Source organism: Anguilla anguilla, chromosome 4, assembly GCF_013347855.1.
Source record: "Anguilla anguilla isolate fAngAng1 chromosome 4, fAngAng1.pri, whole genome shotgun sequence".
NCBI lineage: Eukaryota > Metazoa > Chordata > Actinopteri > Anguilliformes > Anguillidae > Anguilla > Anguilla anguilla.
In genome coordinates this window covers 65,396,074-65,419,428 of record NC_049204.1, presented here as the reverse complement: position 1 = coordinate 65,419,428, position 23,355 = coordinate 65,396,074, and the positions used below count along the sequence as shown (strand labels likewise).

Below are 23,355 nucleotides of genomic sequence, written 5' to 3'. Positions count from 1 at the left end.
CAGCGAACATGAACGTTGCACGTTACCGTATGTCGACTGCTTCTTTCAAGGACCGTGCTTCTGACAATAAGCCAACTCAAACATGTCTTCACCTAATCGGGTGAGAACACTAACACTGAAGTCTGATTCCCTGAGCCTGAAACACCTGCTCTTTTAAATCGCTGGAAAGCTGCCCTTAATTTCTGTGCTGCTGTTCATCGTTACGATCACAAGCCAAGCACACCTACAAAAGTGTGTGAATTAAAATTCATGTGGACACAAAATATCAGAAAACGACACATGCTGCATGTGTCACATTGCTAAAAATTGTAATTCACAATCTCGACGTTTGTCAGTTTGGTCCAGAGGTCAGAGGTCAGAGGTCAGGTAGCTTCATGCGGGATCATGACACCTCTTCCAGCTGAAAGTCAGCTGTCCCAGGAGGTGCAGCCATTGGCATTGGTAGCATTGGTAGCATGGCAGCATGGCTTCTGTGCGTTTTAGGCTTTATAGTTTAAAGACTGTGGCCAGTGCTTGCCCAATGCAAAGAGCACCTGGGCAAACAGGCAGGTGTTCCCAGCTAATATTAGCACCAGGGCTCCTGATAACAGCCCAGGGCCGACATCGAGGGATATAAGGGGTCGGAGTCCCACGGACATCGTCGGAGGAAATATGATGAAACTTGGTCTTGTTCTGCTTCTGGCGGCCACCGGTGAGTATTCGACAAATTATATTTTTTAAAAACTGCATTTATGTTTATGTACATTAATTTAGCAGATGCTCTTTTCCATAGACTTGCAATGCGAATCGTCAGGGGTATAGACCTGAGGCGTGTTTTAAAGGGGCGTTGAACTGCTTGAATACGGAATCGTCCACCCAAGGTTCCACCCCGAAGTTCCACCCCGAGATTAAAACACCTGTACCTGTGTGTGTGTGTGTTCCAGCCTACGGGTGCGGGGTGCCCACCTACAAGCCCAACCCGAGCCGGGTGGTGAACGGGGTCGACGCTCGCCCCTACAGCTGGCCCTGGCAGGTAGGAGGGCGGCCATTTTGTCCGTTCTGCATAAGCAGCGGGTTTTTGACTGCTCACCATTTACCGTACATCAGTGTCGCACATCGGCCATCTTGCATTAGCTTCAGATCTATTTGTTTAGCGTTTAATATTTAAGCTTTTTTAACCTGGCCTGTTGCATGCTCTGCCAGTCTGTGCTGGCTGCCAGTGGCCTGCATTCGTAAACCCGGGTGTTGTGGTCTGGGCCGGGGGAGGAACCCTGCTGTTGTGGGCTAACCGTGAGCAGACAGGAGGCAGCTCGACTTCGTGACTAATGTTCTCGCCGCCGTTCTTCACCAGCTCAGAGGGGATGCGTCTCCTAAGCGAGCGGCGCACAGCGGCGGTCTCCGCGCTGAAAGGAAGTTCATGTTTACGTCGTGTGTCCTCTCCAGATTTCCCTGCAGTACCTGAGTTCTGGCACCTACCGGCACACCTGTGGGGGCACGCTCATCGCCCCCAACTGGGTCCTGACTGCGGGGCACTGCATTTCGTGAGTTCGAACCAAACCCCCCCCCCCCACCCACCAACCCAGTCCCCCAATCCCCCAATCCCCTTCCGTGAAATGACACCAAGACCAATACAAGGACAGGGACATGTGAAGAACAAATGCCACGCAGCAGGAAGCTCGGTGAACGCACATTACCTAGCCCACCTGTACCTGTACCTGTACCGACACAAAATGGTCACCTCCCCCCCTTATTATCTTGTTGTAGGTAGTACTGTCCCCCCCCCAAAAGAAATCATAAAGAAATTTTCTGTTTGTTGAGATTTACACCCATTGAGTCTCACTGCTACATGTGATGGATTGCACTCGTCGTGTGTGAAATTTAAACTTACAAGTTTAAAGTTTGGAAATAACCGCCCCCCCCCCCCCCCCCCGTGACAGGTCTCGCAAGTATCGCGTGGTTCTGGGAGAGTACGACCTGACCAGGGAGGAGAATAACGAGCAGATTCGGGAGGTGTCGAAGATCCTCGTGCACCCCGGCTGGAACGATAACTGCGTGGCCTGCGGGTGAGGCCCCGTTACCTGTCCCACGAGCGCGCCCCCCCCCCCACACCTGGAGGACGGCGTGAAGGGGGAACGGGCGCGGCTTTTTGGGCGCCTCTTTAATCGGCGAAGAAAGGAGGGGGGCTTCACGCCCGGAGGCTGTGAAATTGTACTGTGGCTGATGTTGTTGAGAGCATTCACACAGATCGGTTTGGTAACTGTTGGATTGTATAAGAGTGCCCCAGGGATGGGGTGCTGGGGCCCAGTGCGTGGGGCCCAAAATCCCTGGTGACGCCCCTGATCGTGTAGCTGGAATCCGTGTTCAATGAAAAAAAGAAAAAGAGCGTATATAGATCACCGAGTATAAGACAAAGCAGGCAACGCGAACGAGAAAAATGAAACGAACAGTGCTGTCGTTTAGTTACAAAGAGTAAGGAGATTTTTTTTTAAAAAGAAAAGAAAAATGGATTTATTTACTTTCCCCACCTTCCAGCGACGACGTGGCCCTGGTGAAGCTGGCCTCCAGCGCCTTCATCAACGACAAGGTGCAGCTGGCCTGCGTGCCGCCGGCCGGGGACCTGGTGGCTCACAACGAGCCCTGTTACATCACCGGCTGGGGCAGGCTGTACAGTAAGCATCGCCCCCCCCCCCCACCACCCCCAACCCCGAAACTTACCGCAAGTCAAACGTTTACAGCATTCACCGTAGGCTTACCGGCATTAGAAGGTGCCGGATGGTTTTTCTTAGTGCCCCCAGCGTTCGGCTGTGCTGCACTTCCGGTCGGGTCGCACTTGATGCGTTCGACTGCAGTTTTGAGCAAAGGATGTACAGTAGATCTCGTTTCAACTTCGGAGGGGGTGTGGGGAGCTGGGGGAGGAGGGGGGAGGCGGATTGGTATGTGGGTGAGGTTGGTGGTATAAACAAACAGGAAATTTTATTTAGGATATTGGGGTTGCAATAGGGGTGTGTCCCCCATTCCCCCTGGGATCTGCGCCCATGGGTTTCGAGTGAATTGCCGTAGCCTGACGAGTTCACCTGTGCTCTCTCCTGGGTAACTAGCCCTCAGACCAGCTGGCTCCTCTCAGGGTGTTCTATGTGGTTGCGTGTAGGATGTTGTTTGTTTGGGCTTTACAGTACTGTGTGGTTGACTTGCACTGAGAGCGACAGAACCAGGCTCCCACAGGTATGCCTGGGCTCCGGGCTCTTTACGGGTATGCCTGGGTTCTGGGCTCTCACGGGTTGTCTATAGCGGGTTCGGCTCGCGTCCAGAGAGGCTGAGCGCTTTCTCCGTTTTTTTTGTGTGTCCGGAAAAGCCGGCGGTCCCATCGCCTCCAAGCTCCAGCAGGCCCTGCTGCCGGTGGTGGACCACCCCGTGTGTAGCCGGTCCGACTGGTGGGGCAGCACCGTCAAGCCCAGCATGGTGTGCGCCGGGGGGGACATCCGCTCCGGCTGCAACGTGAGTCCCGCTTTTCCAAAAAGCGCCCCCCCCCTAGCCCCCCCCGTACCCCCACCCCTGCTCCTCTCCTCTCCTCTCCCGGCTGGCTTTCCAGGAACGCTAATCCTGCCGTCGCACGGGAACCCAACCCGGGAATAACCCTCACCGCTCAGACAGGGGGGAATGTTACGCATGGTGTCAAAATCCTGGGGCGGGGCTGTGGGCTGATTTTCACTGGACGGGGGGTGCACTTTCATCCTTCATCACCATCATCACCACCATTGTCATCATCATCATCATCATCATCATCATCACCATCCCTGTCACAATAATCACCATCGCTCGCTCTCTTTCCAACCTGGGTTTTTTTATGTTTATGTTGGGTCTCTCCTGTCAGACAGAAATCTGTCCTCCTTCCTCGTCATGTTCCCTCTCCCCCCTTCACTGCATTCTTTGCATCTCTCTCTCTCTCTCGCTCTCTCTATTTCCCCTTCTCTCTCTCTCTCTCTCTCTGTAGGGAGACTCAGGAGGGCCTCTGAACTGTCAGGGCAGGGATGGCAGGTGGTACGTCCAGGGAGTGACCAGCTTCGTCTCGTCCCGCGGCTGCAACACCATCCAGAAGCCCACCGTCTTCACCCGCACGTCCTCCTTCAGCCAGTGGATCAGTGACGTGAGTCGCACCCCCCCCTCCCCTCCCCTCCCCCCCCCCCCCCCCCCCCCATTACCCAGAAGCCCACCGTCTTCACCCGCACGTCCTCCTTCAGCCAGTGGATCAGTGACGTGAGTCGCACCCCCCCCTCCCCTCCCCTCCCCCCCCCCCCCCCCCCCCCCATTACCCAGAAGCCCACCGTCTTCACCCGCACGTCCTCCTTCAGCCAGTGGATCAGTGACGTGAGTCGCACCCCCCCCTCCCCTCCCCTCCCCCCCCCCCCCCCCCCCCCCATTACCCAGAAGCCCACCGTCTTCACCCGCACGTCCTCCTTCAGCCAGTGGATCAGTGACGTGAGTCGCATCCGCCCTCCCCTCCCCTCCCCTCCCCCCCCCCATTACCCAGAAGCCCACTGTCTTCACCCGCACGTCCTCCTTCAGCCAGTGGATCAGTGACGTGAGTCGCACCCCCCCCTCCCCTCCCCCTCCCCTCCCCTCCCCTCCCCCCCCCCATTACCCAGAAGCCCACCGTCTTCACTCGCACGTCCTCCTTCAGCCAGTGGATCAGTGACGTGAGTCGCATCCCCCCCACCCCTCCCCTCCCCCCATTACCCAAGGCCCCTCTATACACCTGCTAGCAGTGCGCTAAGCTGCTAACGCTTTCTGAGACAACCTGGTGAAACTCCGAGCAGCTCTAGGAGCTGTACTGGCATGGTGTTTGCTCAGCAGACCCCTCAACTGGGTGGATCTGCCACCCCAAGCTGTATTTATACACTGGACATGTGTAGTACCTTATTTTCTTGTCATGACATAACTTGAAAGACTTGTGTAGTACCTTATTTTCTTGTCATGACATAACTTGAAAGACAAGTGTAGTACCTTATTTTCTTGTCATGACATAACTTGAAAGACTTGTATAGTACCTTATTTTCTTGTCATGACATAACTTGAAAGACTTGTGTAGTACCTTATTTTCTTGTCATGACATAACTTGAAAGACTTGTGTAGTACCTTATTTTCTTGTCGTGACATAACCTGAAAGACATGTATAGTACCCTATTTTCTTGTCATGACATAACCTGAAAGACATGTGTAGTACCTTATTTTCTTGTCGTGACATAACCTGAAAGACTTGTGTAGCACCTTATTTTCTTGTCATGACACAACCTGAAAGACTTGTGTAGTACCTTATTTTCTTGTCATGACATAACTTGAAAGACTTGTGTAGTACCTTATTTTCTTGTCATGACATAACTTGAAAGACTTGTGTAGTACCTTATTTTCTTGTCGTGACATAACCTGAAAGACACGAGTAGTAACTAATTTTATTAATACCTTGCTGACATAGCCAGAAAAATCACAGCTGTTTCTTGTCTTTTTAGACAATGCTCTACAACTGAGGTTCCATGACAGTAACACCTGCAGTTTTCCCTCCGAAGACCACATGTTATGCCCTAAAAGGCATTAAATAAATCAGTGGAAAATAAAGTTTAAATCCTTGATGTGTCAAACAAGCCTCTTATTCTTCTGATAAATATATATTTTTGACAGATTGTAAATGGTTTGTTTCATAGCCTTCTCTCCTCTCAGCTTTTGGAGAATTGAGAAAAATTCTCAATTCCTATTTTACGAAGGAACTAAATTCAGATTCAGATTTACGTTTCAGCCCTGTGAGCGTGTGTGTCTGTACACACACACACACACACACACACACACTTTTTTAATCCCCAAATGAGCATGTGGAGTAGCTGTTTTGCCACATTCACACACACAACCTACAGCTGAAATGTGTGTCCACTCGACTGCAAGCCAGCGGCCAATATACCCATCACAGTCCACACAGTACCACAGGACAGCTAGCAGTCTTCTTATTGTATATGGTTTTATTGGTGGGATTTCCATACTGAAAACCACAGAAGGGTGCCACAGAAGAATGTTTCAAAAGCTGGGCAATATATCGATATTACGATTACGATATTACGATTATCGATATTGTGATGAGACTACATATTGTCTGGGATTTTCTATATCGTAATATCGTGATATGGCATAAGTGTTGTCTTTTCCTGGTTTTAAAGGCAGCATTACAGTATGACAAGTGATGTCATTTTCTGAACCTACCTGACTGTTCTAGCTGTTCCATTATTTGCCTTTACCCACTAGGTTATTACATAGGCATTACTGATGATTATTTATCAAAAATCTCATAGGGTAATTTTGTGAAAGTACCAATAGTCATCCCCACAATATCATCACGAAATCGAGGCATTTGGTCAAAAATATTGTGATATTTGATTTTGTCCATATGGCCCAGCCCTAACAGACAGCCGCTCGTATGTAACGGTCAGGTCACATGATGATGACATTCACAGCAAGCCCGGTAGAAGGCGTATTCAGGTAGAGCAGTCCAAGAGAATAACCCCAAGAAAATAAAAAAACATGCAGAGCAAAAAAAAAAAAAAAAAGTCCAGAATTAGCAAAAAATTTTCCTTAATTTTGGGCTGCAAACACACGCCAATCTGATTTAATTTTTTTTTTACGGAGAGGAAAATCTCCCGAGGAAGAGGATGCTGCGGGACTGGTTGTGGCGGATGAAGAAGAGGAAGGGGTGATCGGCGGTGAAGTTCTCCTCCATCAGCATGCAGAAGCTGATCATGCCCGCCGTGGCGGCCGCCGCCTCCGTGCCCTCCTCGTTCACCTCCACGAACGCCTTGTGGACCACGGCGGAGAGGTAGAGCCCCCCCTGCCCGTTCATCCCGGTCAGGTCCGCCCGCCCGACGTCGAAAACGTCGCTCATGCCCAGGCGCCCCAGGGGCGTGTTCAGCTCGTAGTCCTCCTCCAGCTTGAATCTGGGCAGGTGAACCCTGACCTCTGCGTTGGTGCTCATGTTGCTCCTGCTCGTCCAGCTGTCGATCTTCTCCAGAGTGAGCTCCTTCTCCAGCTGGTGTGTGCGGAGAGAGAAGGGGGGGTTGGGGGGTGGGGGGGGGGGGGTGAAGTCCATCATCTTAACCATTGAGCAATCAGGACACGCCACAACATATTGTAAATACGTGAAGTGTTTTGAAAACATTTTTTTCATAAAAGAATACACTTCAATATCTGAAAGCGGAAATTATTTGTATATTTGCCCATAAATATTATGAAGTACTTCAATATTTAAAAAAAATATATTTTCTGTAGATTCACTACTGATACACTCGCGTTCGCTTGCTGAAGCGTCCTTCAGGAGCCTCTGAGCTCCTTCACCGTGGCGACCCTCGATCGGTTTCCAGGTCAGGCCAGGACCCCGGAGACAAGGACGCACAAAATAAGTGACTGGGATGAACTCCCGATGTCCACGAGGTGCTTCGCATCTAAAAGGTGTGCCACCTAGTGGTCACCCGTCCAACAACACCAAGAGCCCGCTACCTTTTTGAGCGCGCTGCCGTCCGGGGACTCCTCCGGGAGCAGGATGAACATGCTCAGCTCCTGCCCCTGGTACGGCAGCTCCAGGACCTGCAGCTTGTGCTCGGGGACGTAGTTGAAGGGGAACTTCTTCATCTGGAACATCATCTGCACCGGCTTACTCTCGTTCTGGTACCCCAAGGGGAAGGAGGAACAAAAAGGAAAAAAAGGATCAAGTGGACGTATCAGATTGTGTTCATTTAATAAAAGCCATTTTAAATCACATTTTTCTCCCTCCTTTCCTCCCGACAAGAGGGCCTTCAACTTGGTGCAAGCAAGTCTCGTTTTGCACTTTCCGTTTTTTAATGAACGTAAAAAAACAACAGTTGTGGTATTTTCGCCCTCAGTCTGGCACTGCCTAACTAATCCTAACTAGTGGCTTCCAAAACACATCTCCCACTGCACACACACAATTTAATCATATTATTTTTAACGCACAATTTTCAGAAAGGAGGACCCTACTTCATCGTGATCCTATATATTCATATTTCACTCAACATATTTTAGGGCATTTGCAAGAAAACTCACTCGACTGATTTTAAAGGGCATTTCTTGGGTCTGCTTTTCGTCAAACTTGTGCATCCAGCTCCCTTTGAAGTAGATGGCGTTCACAAGAGCCAACCTTGTCATAGTAGTAACCGTTCCTGGTTTCAGAAGGTCTTTGATTTTACCTGGGGGGGCAACACAGAAGAATCTGAAGGACGGACCATGGCACGCTCTGGATTTAAGAAACAGTGCTGCCAGAAGTGGTCGATGTTTCTCATAATCTGTTCTGGGTGTCTTACTTTCTGTCTGCTCCTCCACCCATTGGTTGATCTGCTTCCGTGACTCTTCTGAAGCACCAATGAAATCCAAGGGCACCAGGTCTGCACTGTAGAACTTCTGTGTGGATTCTAAGAATGCCTACAACAGAGTTCCAAACTCTATCACACTCCAACAGTTACAGAAACTGTTTTTGTAGGGCAGGCAATGGGCAAGAAAGAGGGATTTCCAGACAAAAGAGAAAGGCAAACTGTGTAGTGGACGTGGACCTCACCGGGAGGAAGTTGAAGGTCTTTTCTCCATAGAGACGGTTGGCGAGTTTCAGGAGATAAGAGGCGGCCGGTTTGTTGATGTCAGCGCTGAGAGCCTGGAAGTCTGAGTGAACATTCTGGGCTTTATTGAAACAAAGAACCTGGGAAGGAGATACAGACGTTGAGAGGAGGGAGAGGAGGTGGAGGGAAAGAGAGAGAGATAACAAATGGGTCTGTGCAACTGTCCACATTTATATTCAGTCAACCAACACAATGAGATATCAGTGGGTAGCACAGGGGTAAATCTGAGATGTCGGAATTCATGACTATTTTAGGGCCCTGTACAGAGCAGTGGTCATTTTGATTATGTGCAGTTCAGCTCAAGTGGTCGCTGGAAAAAGCACCCACACAACATTATAAAGGTCCTTGTGCAACTACAAGGCTATATTCCTCAGAACAATGAGTTACCTACACACCTCAACTGGAAAAATGCAGACATTGTGCGTCCTTACGCATGACTGCACTCGTTAAAAAGATAAATCTGACGGTGACGCATCCACGCGCTCCTTTGGTAAACAGACGGATAGGTCATCCAGCCTGCCTTACTGGCTACACTAAGCTAATGGAGACGCAGACTGTGGGTGAGGCGAAACCAAACGCAGCTCACGTGCGCCGACCTTGACTATTCTGGGAACGTTTCTGAAACATTCGCGCAATGCTATTGCGCGTGCAAAGCAACCTTAAGTAAAGCAAAGCAACCTTAAGTCAATCAAGCAATGAACTCTACGGCAGCCCGGCCAACCCACTTCTCACGTGGCCTACCTTTGCCATTTGATCGGCCGTGTTTCCTTTCGCCCCCAGATAGACCATGGCCAGAGCCGAAGAGATGCTCAGCGGTGAGAAGAATACGTTTCCGCACGCACCGGCGTCACTCAGGGTTCGAAAGAGATCCAAAGCGAACGTCGTGTTGGCACTGCCCAGACTGTCCATGGCTGGTTATTCTCTAAAAACCGAGTATAAACGAAAATGAAAAAATCGTATCAGCGAAAACGAAAGTACGCTGCTGCGTGGAGCTTTCTTCCGGGTAAAATATTCTATAAATAAATAAATAAAAAAATCTGTACACCCGGGCATGTCTGATTACTCCTGAATAATTTATGCGTTTCGACGTACTCAACATTAGAAGATGCACGGAGAAAACAATAAGCATAGGCTACCATTTGCGAGCAACGGTCGCGTAGCCTACACAAGGCAGCCTATCCAATATTTTACGCGTAGTGCGTGGTGAAAAACAATACAAAATAGCCATACAATTTTTACTTCACCCACACAACTGTATGCCAATAAGCCAAAAGAACAAAACCCTTTTTAACAGAAATGTTGAACCTTATATTCATATGCAGCAAACAAAAAACAAACACAAAAAGAAATAAGTCTGAATGACTGAGCAATAACGCAATTCATTAAACAAGCCACAGAAACAGCCAGCTCTCACACGGCTATACAATATGCATTTATTAATTAGAACATTAAAAGAAAATTTGAATGAAATATCAATAACTGACACGATACCGTAGGTCTAATTTAGCCTGTACATCCATACTTACCTACAGCGCAAAGTAGCCCAGTTCCTCTTCGCAGCCAGACAAAGACTAAGCAAGTCTAAGCAAGGTGTGTGTAGCCTATCACTGAACAGCGGTAACGGGGCAAAGGTTGTATCGACTACGCCCGTTAATGACTCACCTGCAACAGAGCTCACCTGTCTTCCCCAACAGAGCTCACCTGACATCCCCAACAGAGCTCACCTGCCTTCCCCAATAGAGCTCACCTGCCTTCCCCAATAGAGCCCACCTGCCTTCCCCAATAGGGCTCACCTGCCTTCCCCAATAGAGCCCACCTGCCTTCCCCAATAGGGCTCACCTGCCTTCCCCAATAGAGCTTCAGTAAGATGGAGGCTTGAGCAGGAATAGGCCTATCACTGAACAGCGGTAACAGGGCAAAGGTTGTATCGACTACGCCCGTTAATGACAGCAATCGAACACGCCCTTTAATGAAAATAATGTCGAAGGTGTAGAAACCTTCAAAAAAATAAGTAGGCCTATAGGTCACACGCTGACTTCCAAGAAAATACAGTATATACTTTTTATACAGGCCTTAAAGTGTTATAAAGCTGATGTATGACAATATGGTGGAAAGCAATGTGGTTTGTATTTTGCAGTAACTATATAACTTTAGGAGTAATAAGCGACTTGCATTTCCTCATATAATAATATCATTTTTGGTATGATAGCTCATGAATGCACTTAATTTTCACTGAGAAAAAAAAAACAAGCGCACAAATGTTTTTAATTTTAGTGAGATATCAACTCTCCTTTGTATGGATCAGTATTATAATTATATTATATATATTATAATAAAGAGTTGCAGTAATACATTAAAGTAGACCTGAAAATAAATGGAAGAAATCCCAACAGTCCTGTTAGTGTGGTACACAGAGTTGTTTTTGTAATTGAAATTTGAATTGAATTAATGAATTCCATTCAATTTGTGAGAAAGCAGAAATGTTGTTAACCTTGCACAGAAAAATAATCTAGTTCTTTAGTCTGCACTGATTTAATTTTCAGTTTATAGACTCTACACATAAGTGCCCCTCCCAATGTTTGCACCAAAGTTACAATTTTAATAGTTGCACAAGAGTAGGTTTCAAAGTCCACATGCATGAAAGGTGCATATAACAAGGTCAAACATTTCACAAAAATAATATCCAATATGCTAGGTCTCACAAGTGCCAGTTATATGCTTAACATATTTACAGCTAATGCAGTTTATCTGTCATGAAAATTCAATTTTAAACCTAAAACTTCTGTCGGCGTGACCATAAAGTCCAACTGATGCCACGGTTCTGTGAAGAACTGTCATCGTTCTGGACAAACCTGCAACGTTTTTGTCAAACTGAGAATTTTATTCAGTGAGCAAAAGCATAACAAGATCCAAGTACCTCCATATATGTGTATGTGTGTTGGGATGTACAAGTGCCTGTTACATTAATGGATTATTCAATGCAAATGCATGCTTACGTAAACAATCCTTAATTACATACAACTTCATAAAACACATTTGGGGTGTGTACTCACCAATGATACCAAGATGTAGCAATAGCAACACCAAAGCAAAAATTACCTATTAAATGTTGTTGCAGTCCAAAATGTCCCATGCACATTTTGATTTATTGGTCGTCAATTACCAACTCCCTTCTTTATACTAAATAACTAAATTCAGCATTAAGGAAAGGATATTGAATATTCAGTACCCATTTAGATTGAAGAAACAACTTTAACTTTCAGCATTGGTATATGGTAAAGAAAGAAAAAAAAGCAATCCACAGCTGAACCCTCTTGGATGTTCTCATTGCCTTGTGGAGTCAGACAGAATCTCAGCAAAACACAAAATTGTTCTTACAATGTTACTGGAATGTTTTGTGAATGCTATGACATTACCACTACAAGGAGGCTACACTGCGAGAACTTTTTATATCTGTTTTGCTGGGATGACATCACTCAGCAAGGATGCGGGCTAGCCTCAATATAAAAGGTTTTTTTCACGAGCACAGCACGGTTCGAGCCAAACACGCAGCACGTGCTCTTCAGCGATTGTACAGAAACAACGGAGTGTGCATTTGCACAAAGCCTGCTCAATTCACTTCAACAAAACACCTCACCGGATCTATATCCCTCTTGGGAGAGACATTTAAAATAAAACTTAGAACAGAGACAGGCTCATCAGCACATGTTTTGCATTGCGTTAAGTGTACATACGTATATAGAATAACCACATACAAAATTAAACATTCACAAAAAACAAAAGTGTGCCAATGCCTTCGTAATTAGCCAGTTAGCTGGCGAGAAAATGGTAGGGCACTTAATGTGATCGAAATCCAACTGGTTTGTGTTGAACAATTGCATTTTTCCTCATTTTACCATTGCAACAGTACACTATAGTACACTAGCTTGCGCAAATGAAAACGCTTCGTGGCTTTGGAGCGGCAGTTTTCTTACCTAATGTTAGGAGCACCGCATGGAGCGAGCCGCAGATTCAGCGCGTGCTCTGTTTTTAGCGTGCGGCGTCAACAGACTGCGTAGCTGTACAAATTTGACTCCTCGGCACATTTGTAAAAAACTGAGTCAAGAGGGTCCTGGGAACACAGACTGGTCACGTGCTCCACACGCCATATCACATTGCTGATATGGGGTTTACACTTGTTCTGCATTCGCTTTGATTAAACCCGGCGAAAGGCACTTTGAACACTTCTGTTTCTCCAGGGTTGCTAATACAGTATAATACACTGGAGATATTTGACTTGATTTTGACACAGTTGTAAATGGCACATACATCCTGGACATCACTACCCAATATTGTTTCGCTCACAAGGCTATTTGGAAATTCCAAATATATGTAAAATTGCAACAGGAGGCAAAGCCTTCTCTTGCAGAGCTCCTGTCTAGTGGAATAATCTTCCTTTGCACGTTTTGGGCTTCAGACACACTCTCATTCGCCAGAGCAGTTGGGGGTTAGGTGTCTTGCTCAAGGACACTTCGACACGCCCAGGGCGGGGTTTGAGCCGGCAACCCTCCGACTGCCAGACAACCGGTCTTACCTCCTGAGATATGTCGCCCCTGGTTTTTTTTCTTTTTTTTCAGGCCTGCTTTTTTTCCCAGTGTTCTTTTGTGTCTCCAGCCTCCACTGCAAAGCACTTGTGAGACTCTCTGTTAAAAGCACTGTACAAATAAAACTGAATGGAAGTGAACAGAAGGGCGCCTGTAATCTGACGGAGTTGCTCCAGGGCTAGGGAGGTGAGGCTACCATTACTACTCATTTAGCACTGTGGGAGAACATTTATATGAGTAACAGCACCAGACCCGGGGCAATAACATTCCCAGACCGGTCAGCATATATACGTAATGTCATTAAGCGCTAAAGCAAATGAACTATACTAAGACTGAAACACAATTCAGATCTCGAACACATCCAGGACACAGATTTATGCGTTCTGCCCAGATTCAAAACCAACGATTTTTCCTCAGCCTTGCCTTGAAAAAAAAATACTGCATCCAAGTTCTCAGGTTCTCCTTTTTTTACGGGGAACAGAATCTCCCGAGGAAGAGGATGCTGCGGGACTGGTTGTGCCGGATGAAGAAGAGGAAGGGGTGATCGGCGGTGAATTTTTTATACTGCTGGAAAAGGCTGTACGTCACATACTCTGCGCTAGCTACCGCCGCCTCCGTGCCCTCCTCGTTCACCTCCACGAACGCCTTGTGGACCACGGCGGAGAGGTAGAGCCCCCCCTGCCCGTTCATCCCCGTCAGGTCCGCCCGCCCGGCGTCGAAAACGTCGCTCATGCCCAGGCGCCCCAGGGGCGTGTTCAGCTCGTAGTCCTCCTCCAGCTTGAATCTGGGCAGGCGAACGCAGATGTCTATGCCTCTTTCCATGTTTTTCCTGTCTGTCCAGCTGTCAATGTTCTCCAGAGTGAGCTCTTTCTCAAGCTGGTGTGTGCAGAGGGGGGAGGGGGGGAGGGGGGGAGGGGGGGTGTTGATATGCATCAACGTTGTACATTTCAATGTGGTAGCACCTGGATTTGGTAATTACATTTCCTTTTCTTGTCAATTAAAAAAAAGTTAGTTATGTGTCATAAATTACCCCAGGTAAGCTGTTACCTTTTTGAGTGCATTGCCAAAGATGGATGACCTGGGCAGCAGAATGAACATGCTCAGCTCGTCCTCCTGGTACGGAATCTCAAGGACTTGCAGTCTGTATTTTGGGATGTACCTGTACGGGTACTGGTCCGTCTGGAACATCATCTGCACCGGTTTGCTATTAAACTGGCACGACAAGTGGAGGACAAAAGGAATCAATCAACTCATCAGATTTTATAAACGCCATTTTAAATAACGTCTCTCCTCCCTTTCTCAAAATGGCCATTAACTTTGTGGAAACAAGTCTGGTTTTACATTTACTTTTTGAATGAATGCAAAAATACAACAACTTCCTCCCATTCCCAGTTTCTCTCGAAAAAAAATCTCCATCTTATTTCATGGCCAGGTCCCCAAATGAATGATCTTAACTTTTTTGGTTCCATGTTCAGCTCCCTAACCAGGAAGACTCGCAGTCAGGGTGGGCGATACAAGCTGACGATGTTACTGCCATCACTGTGTTGCCTGCAACTGTTTCCATACATAGAAAATATGAACACATGTCTACTCGAGGAGAATGGGGTGAAATCATCACCTTTTTAGGGACTTATCCTGACCAGTGGCATATCTTGCTGCACACACATTTTAATGATTTAATTTTTATGCATCATTTTCAGGCAGGAGGTCCCAACTTACTGTGCTTACTGCGACCCTGCACATGCCCATTGCACTCAGAACACTAAATATTTTATCAAAGGCATTTGCAAGAAAACTCACTCGACTGATTTTAAAGGGCATTTCTTTGGTCCGCTTTCCGTCAAACTTGTGCATCCAGCTCCCTTTGAAGTAGATGGCGTTCACAAGAGCCAACCTTGTCACAGCAGAAACCGTTCCTGGTTTCAGAAGGTCTTTGATTTTACCTGGGGGTGTAACACAGAAGACTGGATTTAAGAAACAGTGCTGCCAGAAGTGGTCGATGTTTCTCATAATCTGTTCTGGGTGTCTTACTTTCTGTCTGCTCCTCCACCCATTGGTTAATCTGCTTCCGTGACTCTTCTGAGGCACCAATGAAATCCAAGGGCACCAGGTCTGCACTGTAGAACTTCTGTGTGGATTCTAAGAATGCCTACAACAGAGTTCCAAACTCTATCAGACTCCAACAGTTACAGAAACTGTTTTTGTAGGGCAGGCAATGGGCAAGAAAGAGGGATTTCCAGACAAAAGAGAAAGGCAAACTGTGTAGTGGAAGTGGACCTCACCGGGAGGAAGTTGAAGGTCTTTTCTCCATAGAGACGGTTGGCGAGTTTCAGGAGATAAGAGGCGGCGGGTTTGTTGATGTCAGCGCTGAGAGCCTGGAAGTCTGAGTGAACATTCTGGGCTTTATTGAAACAAAGAACCTGGGAAGGAGATACAGACGTTGAGAGGAGGTGGAGGAGATGGAGGGAAACAGAGAGAGAGGGAGAGAGAGGGGGGATTAGAGAGATAAAAGACAAATGGGTCTGTCGATCTGTTTAAATTAAATATTAAATAAACCAACAAAATGAGATCCCAGTAGCAACAAAGGATATTTACCGACAGACCTCAACTGAAGAATGTGCTGCATGAACCACCGTCTTGGTTAAAAAGAAGATTGGCGATGGATCCGTGCGCTTTTATTATACGGTATTAGGTAAAGAGACGAGATGTTCAGCCTGCCAAGCCATAGGCTACAGTAGCTACAGAGACGAAGAGCAACCCTAAACTAAACCACACATAACCCCAAACGAACTGCTGGATCGACGCCGGAGCATCTGGGCCGATGTCTGCGCACGACGCCACTGTACGCACGTGTGAAGTGAGCAGTCAAGCCAATCAAACGATGAAGTCCGCGGAAGCCAGAGCCAGCCCAACTTCTCACGTGGCCTACCTTTGCCATTTGATCGGCGGTGTGTCCTTTCGCCCCCAGATAGACCATGGCCAGAGCCGAAGAGATGCTCAGCGGTGAGAAGAAGACGTTTCTGCTCTCGCCGGCGACGTCGCTCAGGGTTCGGAAGAGATCCAAAGCGAACGTCGTGTTGGCACTGCCCAGACTGTCCATGGCTGGTTATTCTCTAAAAACCGAGTATAAACGTGCAAGAGCCTCCACCCTGTCGAAAGAACACAGATATAGTCAAATTAATGAATTTTTTTTATATTTTAAAAATCAGATTACATTGACGTATGCTACTTCACTAGCGAGGTTTTTTTTCCTAATCGACTTCTACCGTAACCACACCCCTTAGCTGTTGACAAAGTTGCCTTCCCCAACAGAGCTTCAGTAAAATGGAGGCTTGAGCAGGAATAGACCTCGCACAGTCAGTGCCTTTAATGTAACTATTTATTATTTAACTGCCACCGGCCAACGGAAAGCCCCCGGTGTCCCGCCTGGGTTTCCCCGTAAAAGAGCGGGAAACCACCGGTGGCCTGAGACCTGCATCACGGCTGCTGGGTTTCACCGTTAAAACCGAACCCGACTTGTAAAAAGTACCCTCCCTTTCTGAAATAGTAACATAGCCTGGGACCAGCATCGACGGAACAAACCAAAATTGGGGAGGGGGGCAGTGGGCAGGGGGGCAGCCAGGAGCCTCGTGGTTTCATGAGCGATTCAAATACTAAGGCCTCGTTTACATAGATTTACTTTGAGTGTGTCCTTTCCTGATATTCAGATCAGAGAGAGAGAGAGAGAGAGAGAGAGAGAGAGAGAGAGAGCGCTGTTTCTCCGAAATCAATGTCCATTGTACTGCACCAGGGGGCATCCCAGCCAGTAGGGGGCAGCGTTGGCACAGCCACGCTGCTCCTTCCCTTACATGATGACGCAGGTCAGGGAACAAAACAGACTTCATCTCCTCAGCCGTTGCCTCATGCTGGACTCTTGCGCTATTGGTCATCCTTACGGCGAAGGTGGTCTTCACCTTTGGCGGAATTCTGCGGCGTGGAGTCGGGACAGCCGGGCAGCCGGGGCTCACAAGATAAAGCTCCCCTTAAAAATTCCGGTTACCTAACAGGCTGCTTGTTTAAGCCGGCCTCCGCTGGGTCTCCAGCTGGTCCCGGACAATGAGCGATCTGTCAGAGAGACACTTGAACATGACTTCTTTTTCTTCCGCCCCCCCGCCTCCCCGCCCCCCCCTCCCCCCCCCCAGGCTTTGCAGCCAGCTGCGATGGGAACATTCTGTCCCCCCGGAGAAGGCCGTTCTGTGCTCTCTGGCGCCTTCCCCAAAAAAAAAAAAAAAAGAGAGATGGGGGGGGAACGTGGACGGAGCCGACGTGAACTTCGAGAGGCAGGAGGCAGGACTCTGGGAAGAAGAGCCTCCCCTCCTTTCTGATCTCTCTCCCTCACAAAGCCGGGGAAACTCGTACCCCCCCCCCCCCCCGGGCTGAGAACCGGCACCGCTCCAGGTTACCCACTCCCAAATTTCACGGGACGACAGCTCAGAGCAGTAGAGAGACGCAGTGGGTTCTGAATATGCCCCAGAGTGATACAGATATTCCACGACGGTATGGCAGGTTTCTTGAGTTCATAACTCGACTTTTTAAAAATGTTTTATTGGTGTAGTAAGGCCGTTGTGCTTACTGTACGATCTGTGGCTACCTGTCCAGGGATGAACGCTGAACCTGAGACCCCTGGGACAGGAAGTCCACCTCAGCACCTGGTGCCACTGCCATCCTGCTTAGCAGGTGAACAGGTGTCCGTTTTCACCTGAGCCCCAACACCGTCCCCGCTGTCGTTTTTGGGATCGCCGGGCCGTCCCGTCCCGTCCCACTCCACGGTGCTGCTCGCCTGCCCCCCGCGCCGTGTTTAAATTTCTATTTCGGATGGTCGGATTCTCCCTTAGTCCGCCCCCCCCCCCCCATTTGACTCCAGTGGCAGTCCAAAACAAACATTAGCAAAGCCGGCAGCTCAATCCCAGCGCCGCGCCCCAAATGAGCTGGTGGGATGTGAGGTGACAGCTGGACCCCCCATCTCCCCCATTGGGACGTTTGTGGGGGGGGGGGGCAGTCTGGGCGTGGCAGGTGGCTCCTGGAGAGGCTCTGTTGGGGCCCCGGTTGGAGTCCCAGTGGCGGCGTCTAAAGTGTGAAAGACTGAGAGTGTGGGGGGTGTGGGTGGGGGGGCGCATCTGAACCCCCCTGTCCCGTAACCACCCGTCCCAACAGCACAACAGGGCAAAAAGGGCGGAGCTCCTGCTCTCTGCGACAGCCGGCCGGCAGCCCGGCCACTGACACGCTAATCTAATCTAACTGCCCGCGCTCCTAGCATTGAGTCACCATGACAACGCTTAACCAGAAACCGGGTGGATCACACCAAGGCCACTCCGCATCTATAGTCCACACGAGTACGACGCCATTGTTACTCCTTGTCACAAAAACCCTCCCGAATTAGGTGACCAGGCCCTTTTTAGCCTCTCCTTTTTAACCCATTATGGTGTAAAATGACAAAAAAAAGTGACAAAAATTGTTCTTTTTAAAAAAGTTTAAAAAAAAGTGATTATGGAAGTTCTTTCCGGGTGAATGGAGGACAGCACCCTGCCATCCTGATCAAAGGGTCTTTTGATGATGGAATCAGGGTGATATCAGAATGGAGGAGGAGATGAGCTGTTGAAGGTGTGAGTGGGGGTGGGGTGGGGGTGGGGGGGGGATTGGGGAGGCAGTGGTTTTAGGAGGGAGGGGGGCTGGGGAAGGGGGGGGGGGGTAGTCAATAAAACAGCCTGTGACTGTCGGGGTTCAAGGTGGACAGCGTGGGTGGACCCGGAGATGCCAGATTGGCAGATTGTTCCCCACGAGAGCCCAGCTGCTGTCACTGATCGTTCCCCTCGGGGAGAGCCTGTCACCAGGGGGGATCGGGGGCAGTTTTGTCTGGCGCTCTCCAATAAGCTCTCCAATTATGGAGGGGTAAGCTTCCAAACACGTATCCCATGACACCCCCTCCTGCCCCACAACAAGTAAATCTGAATCTCTGCGTGCCCTCTGAACAGACCCAGAGTAGTTTTCTTCTATTACACCCTGACAGCATCAGTACAGCCAGCCACCTCCCCCCCCGACTCCTGCCAACCCCCCGCCACCACTCCTGCCAACCCCTCCAACACCACATCCCCCCCCCAGCCCCACCCCCACCCCCGCTTTAACACTCCCACGCCTCAGCGTACACTCCCACACCTCAGCGTACACTCCCACACCTCAGCGTACACTCCCACGCCTCAGATCACTCCCACACCTCAGCGTACACTCTCACGCCTCAGCGTACACTCCCACACCTCAGCGTACACTCCCACGCCTCAGATCACTCCCACACCTCAGCGTACACTCCCACGCCTCAGATCACTCCCACGCCTCAGCGTACACTCCCACGCCTCAGCGTACACTCTCACGCCTCAGCGTACACTCCCACGCCTCAGATCACTCCCACACCTCAGCGTACACTCCCACGCCTCAGATCACTCCCACGCCTCAGCGTACACTCTCACGCCTCAGCGTACACTCTCACGCCTCAGTGTACACTCTCACGCCTCAGATCACTCTCACGCCTCAGCGTACACTCCCACGCCTCAGCGTACACTCTCACACATCAGCGTACACTCCCACGCCTCAGATCACTCCCACGCCTCAGCGTACACTCCCACACCTCAGCGTACACTCCCACGCCTCAGATCACTCCCACACCTCAGCGTACACTCCCACGCCTCAGATCACTCCCACGCCTCAGCGTACACTCTCACGCCTCAGCGTACACTCCCACGCCTCAGATCACTCCCACACCTCAGCGTACACTCCCACGCCTCAGATCACTCCCACGCCTCAGCGTACACTCCCACGCCTCGGATCACTCCCACGCCTCAGCGTACACTCCCACGCCTCAGCGTACACTCTCACGCCTCAGCGTACACTCCCACGCCTCAGCGTACACTCCCACGCCTCAGATCACTCCCACACCTCAGCGTACACTCCCACGCCTCAGATCACTCCCACGCCTCAGCGTACACTCTCACGCCTCAGCGTACACTCCCACGCCTCAGCGTACACTCCCACGCCTCGGATCACTCCCACACCTCAGCGTACACTCCCACGCCTCAGATCACTCCCACGCCTCAGCGTACACTCCCACGCCTCGGATCACTCCCACGCCTCAGCGTACACTCCCACGCCTCGGATCACTCTCACGCCTCAGCGTACACTCCCACGCCTCGGATCACTCTCACGACTCAGCGTACACTCCCACGCCTCAGCGTACACTCCCACGCCTCAGATCACTCCCACGCCTCAGCGTACACTCTCACGCCTCAGTGTACACTCTCACGCCTCAGCGTACACTCCCACGCCTCGGATCCTGCCATGTGGGCGCAATGTGACCAGCGGGGTTTTCCAGAGCCGGGCCATTATAGGGGACACTTGACACCCGCTGGTAAGGGAATCCCCACAGTGTCGCCACGGCGACTTACTGTGTTTATATATATGTATATATATTTATGTTTTTTGCAAGCAATCGATTTCACAGCTGGACATTTTCTGAAGGCTCAAGGGTGCGACAAGGGTTCCCCCCCCCCCCCCCCACCTACACCAATCGAGCAGAAGAGTTGCCGTGGGGAAAGGGAATGGGGCGGGGCATACCCTGTCTCTTGGCAACATGATTGGCCAATGGTTTGCCACCACCTGGGATTCCGGGTGGCGGCAACCAATTGCATGAACATTCCAACAGACCTACTCTTCGAAGGGTTAAATGGGGGGGGGTTTCTTTCAGGTATGCAGCCAGGTGATGCCAGTGAAGGTAAATGACCAAATAACCCGCAGGCATGGGGGAGAAGGGGTTAACAGTACCTGAGAAAGACTGCCCTGAACAGGTGGCCTGGCTGCTGCATTTTTCCACCAGAACGACAGTGAAAGGTTCCTGATACATTATAGTCTATTTGGACCAAAGCTTACTGGCCTTTGTGCACTAAGTTTCTTTCTCTAAAAATGGGAATGCAAAAAAACAAAAAGAAAAAAGAGTTAGTACTAAACAGAAAAACCTTTTGAAATATACATTGCTTGTAATGCTGAAAAGGTGTGGAGAAGGAGTGGAGTTTCAGCACAAACACAGCTCCTCAGTAACACGTACTGGCGCACGCGACGGACGCCTGGGTGAAATGGGAGGCTATAAACGAGCGGTGACTAACGCATGCCCAGTGTAGCTGGCTTAATGCGCAGTGTCACGTTCTTAATTAGCGAGCCCATATGTTCTCTCTCTCTCTCATGGCGCCAAAAAAAAAAAAAGATGGGTGAAGATGCTCTCAAAGCACGCGATCGCAACGAGACGCCACAGCAACACATTAAAAATATTTAATTACTCCCTTTTTTAATTATACACAACACGATGCGTTCTTCAGTAATACCGCGTGCACTTACCACGTACTGCCGCGAGAAATGAATATTAATCGGCGTCGGTTTAGATACTCAAGGAGAGACGAGCAATGAGAAGTACGCACGAAAGGAAGCGGCGTCCGCGTGCCCCGTAACCCGTTTCCATCGGCCTCACACGGACCTGCGGATAAAACGCTGCTCACATACCTCTTGGATTTCTTTGAGCCGCACGTCGAGCTCCTGTTACGCCGGACAAGTGATCACCCCGTAAAATCTGATTCTTCACGCGGAGAGCTGGGTTTTTGGGCTTTTTTTATTTAAATTAGCGTTCGTAGTATTATTATTTTATTATTCCATACAAGGGAGAGGGAGGAAGGACAGACACGCAGCCCTTTGCTGCGTAGGCTTTGGAAAGCCAATCACGTGTGTGGTATAAATCTAATTTGGACCGTGTTTGCAAGCCCTCTGTCTCTGGATATCTGAGCCTTAAATGGAAACATTCCAGGCCGTTCGCTGAAGGGGGGAAAAAACCATCTTTCATTTAAAGCACAGGTTTACAGTCAATGTCTGCAAGTTTGACATGGTGCAGCATGTCCTGTAAGTCAGTATGAATGTTATTTGGAAATGAAACGCAGGCATGTTGTGTTTGGGGGTGGGGGGGGGTTGGGTGTTTCTTCATGGGATGGTGTTGGCCAGGAGAAAGGACACACCCCGTGGTCTGGAATTGACCCATCCAGACTGTGCCAGTGCTGACAGCCCTGGAGCAGTGCATCACCCAGGGAGGGTGTCAGCTGGCCCGGGCTGTCCCCGACTCGCTGTGAGGGTCCTCTGGTCCTGCAGCTCAGCAGACGTGTTCTGCAGAGCAAACGTTACCTGGGCCTGGAAGCTCAGGATCGGAATGACCTGTGAATATGGACTGTTTAGAATTTAGAATCCTGCCTGACTCCAATAGAACAATCAAGGCCTTTATGACGCTCAACGCTTTTATCCTGAAGTCCAGAGCACCTGCGTGACCGTGACAGGTGGACTCAAGGGTTTTAAGTCCATGCCAACAGTAAACAGCTGCCTCATGAGAGAGGGAGAGAGAGGGGGGAGAGGGAGGGAGGGAGAGAGAGAGAGAGAGAGAGGAAAAAGAGAAAAAAGAGAAAGAAGCCAACATCACAGTGATACACTGATCTGCCAATGAAAACCCAGCTGGTTTATAAATCACCACCATGATTAGTCCAGGGAGCACCAGGTGTAGCTACGCTTGCCATGTCACCACCCAGCGCTCCGCCCTACTCCCCCCCCCCCCCCCCCCCCCCCAGCACCCCGCCCCCCTGTAGACGAGCGACGCAGGGACGGATCTCTGAGATTCCACACGCTCCACGATAACAAGCCACATTCCCCGCTCAGTTCCTCAGATTGCCCGCCGTGGAGCTCAGAGTTACCCCCCGCAGCCGTCCCGCCCAGAGGCAGCCTTACCTCCCCCTGGACACGACCTGTACCCCCCCGCCAAAAATCTGCAGCCTCTTGGCCGTCTCTCACCGGACTGACTGACAGTGCCCTGCTGAGCACGGGTAGGAAAACCTACCCCTGCCCCCCCCTCCTCACTCCAACACCCTTCACTCGACCCGAGGAAGGACGGACGGACGGAACAGCGCAAGGTGGGAAAGAGTCCCAGAGAGAGATGGGGGGCAAGGAGAAGAAGGTGCTAAGCATTGCCAGTGTGCCCAAATTTCAAAGGTAGGTCTGCTCTGTCCTCACCTTTCCAGGTGATGTGT

The 23,355-nt window shown here is 49.7% G+C and overlaps 3 protein-coding genes across 6 annotated transcripts; 1 reads left to right on the top strand and 2 right to left on the bottom strand.

The window, feature by feature from the left end:
* Nucleotides 1–586: 586 nt before the first annotated feature.
* LOC118225540 (proproteinase E-like) lies at nucleotides 587–5,601 on the top strand. The gene is made up of 8 exons (XM_035414052.1): nucleotides 587–691; nucleotides 924–1,012; nucleotides 1,423–1,520; nucleotides 1,917–2,042; nucleotides 2,512–2,648; nucleotides 3,332–3,474; nucleotides 3,971–4,123; nucleotides 5,484–5,601. Exons 1-8 carry the CDS (start codon nucleotides 652–654, stop codon nucleotides 5,499–5,501), a joined length of 804 nt encoding a protein of 267 aa, XP_035269943.1. The 5' UTR covers nucleotides 587–651; the 3' UTR covers nucleotides 5,502–5,601.
* Nucleotides 5,602–5,964: 363 nt separating this feature from the next.
* LOC118225538 (leukocyte elastase inhibitor-like) lies at nucleotides 5,965–12,815 on the bottom strand. 4 transcript variants are annotated; one of them, XM_035414050.1, is made up of 7 exons: nucleotides 12,614–12,815; nucleotides 9,381–9,561; nucleotides 8,582–8,719; nucleotides 8,331–8,448; nucleotides 8,074–8,216; nucleotides 7,510–7,674; nucleotides 5,965–7,042 (listed from the first exon to the last, which is right to left on the bottom strand). In XM_035414050.1, exons 2-7 carry the CDS (start codon nucleotides 9,546–9,548, stop codon nucleotides 6,638–6,640), a joined length of 1,137 nt encoding a protein of 378 aa, XP_035269941.1. In that variant the 5' UTR covers nucleotides 9,549–9,561; nucleotides 12,614–12,815; the 3' UTR covers nucleotides 5,965–6,637. The 4 variants fall into 4 exon arrangements, with proteins under 4 accessions (XP_035269941.1, XP_035269940.1, XP_035269942.1 ...); XM_035414049.1 differs by lacking the exon at nucleotides 12,614–12,815 and adding an exon at nucleotides 11,693–12,277; XM_035414051.1 differs by lacking the exon at nucleotides 12,614–12,815 and adding an exon at nucleotides 11,739–12,277.
* Nucleotides 11,156–22,028, bottom strand: LOC118225537 (leukocyte elastase inhibitor A-like). Its single transcript, XM_035414047.1, has 7 exons — nucleotides 21,800–22,028; nucleotides 16,152–16,371; nucleotides 15,505–15,642; nucleotides 15,254–15,371; nucleotides 15,023–15,165; nucleotides 14,270–14,434; nucleotides 11,156–14,098 (listed from the first exon to the last, which is right to left on the bottom strand). The coding sequence occupies exons 2-7, from the start codon at nucleotides 16,320–16,322 to the stop codon at nucleotides 13,691–13,693; spliced, it is 1,143 nt and encodes a 380-aa protein (XP_035269938.1). The 5' UTR covers nucleotides 16,323–16,371; nucleotides 21,800–22,028; the 3' UTR covers nucleotides 11,156–13,690.
* Between the last annotated feature and the right edge of the window lie 1,327 nt (nucleotides 22,029–23,355).

Coding starts and splice junctions, on each gene's coding strand:
- LOC118225540 (XM_035414052.1), top strand. CDS start 652: ATGATGAAACTTGGTCTTGTTCTGCTTCTGGCGGCCACCG. Junction 1,521..1,916: donor ACTGCGGGGCACTGCATTTC/GTGAGTTCGAAC, acceptor CCCCCGTGACAG/GTCTCGCAAGTATCGCGTGG. Junction 3,475..3,970: donor ACATCCGCTCCGGCTGCAAC/GTGAGTCCCGCT, acceptor CTCTCTCTGTAG/GGAGACTCAGGAGGGCCTCT.
- LOC118225538 (XM_035414050.1), bottom strand. CDS start 9,548: ATGGACAGTCTGGGCAGTGCCAACACGACGTTCGCTTTGGATCTCTTT. Junction 8,217..8,330: donor GGTGGAGGAGCAGACAGAAA/GTAAGACACCCA, acceptor TTGCCCCCCCAG/GTAAAATCAAAGACCTTCTG. Junction 7,675..8,073: donor TGCCCTTTAAAATCAGTCGA/GTGAGTTTTCTT, acceptor TTGGGGTACCAG/AACGAGAGTAAGCCGGTGCA.
- LOC118225537 (XM_035414047.1), bottom strand. CDS start 16,322: ATGGACAGTCTGGGCAGTGCCAACACGACGTTCGCTTTGGATCTCTTC. Junction 15,372..15,504: donor AGACCTTCAACTTCCTCCCG/GTGAGGTCCACT, acceptor ACTCTGTTGTAG/GCATTCTTAGAATCCACACA. Junction 15,166..15,253: donor GGTGGAGGAGCAGACAGAAA/GTAAGACACCCA, acceptor TTACACCCCCAG/GTAAAATCAAAGACCTTCTG.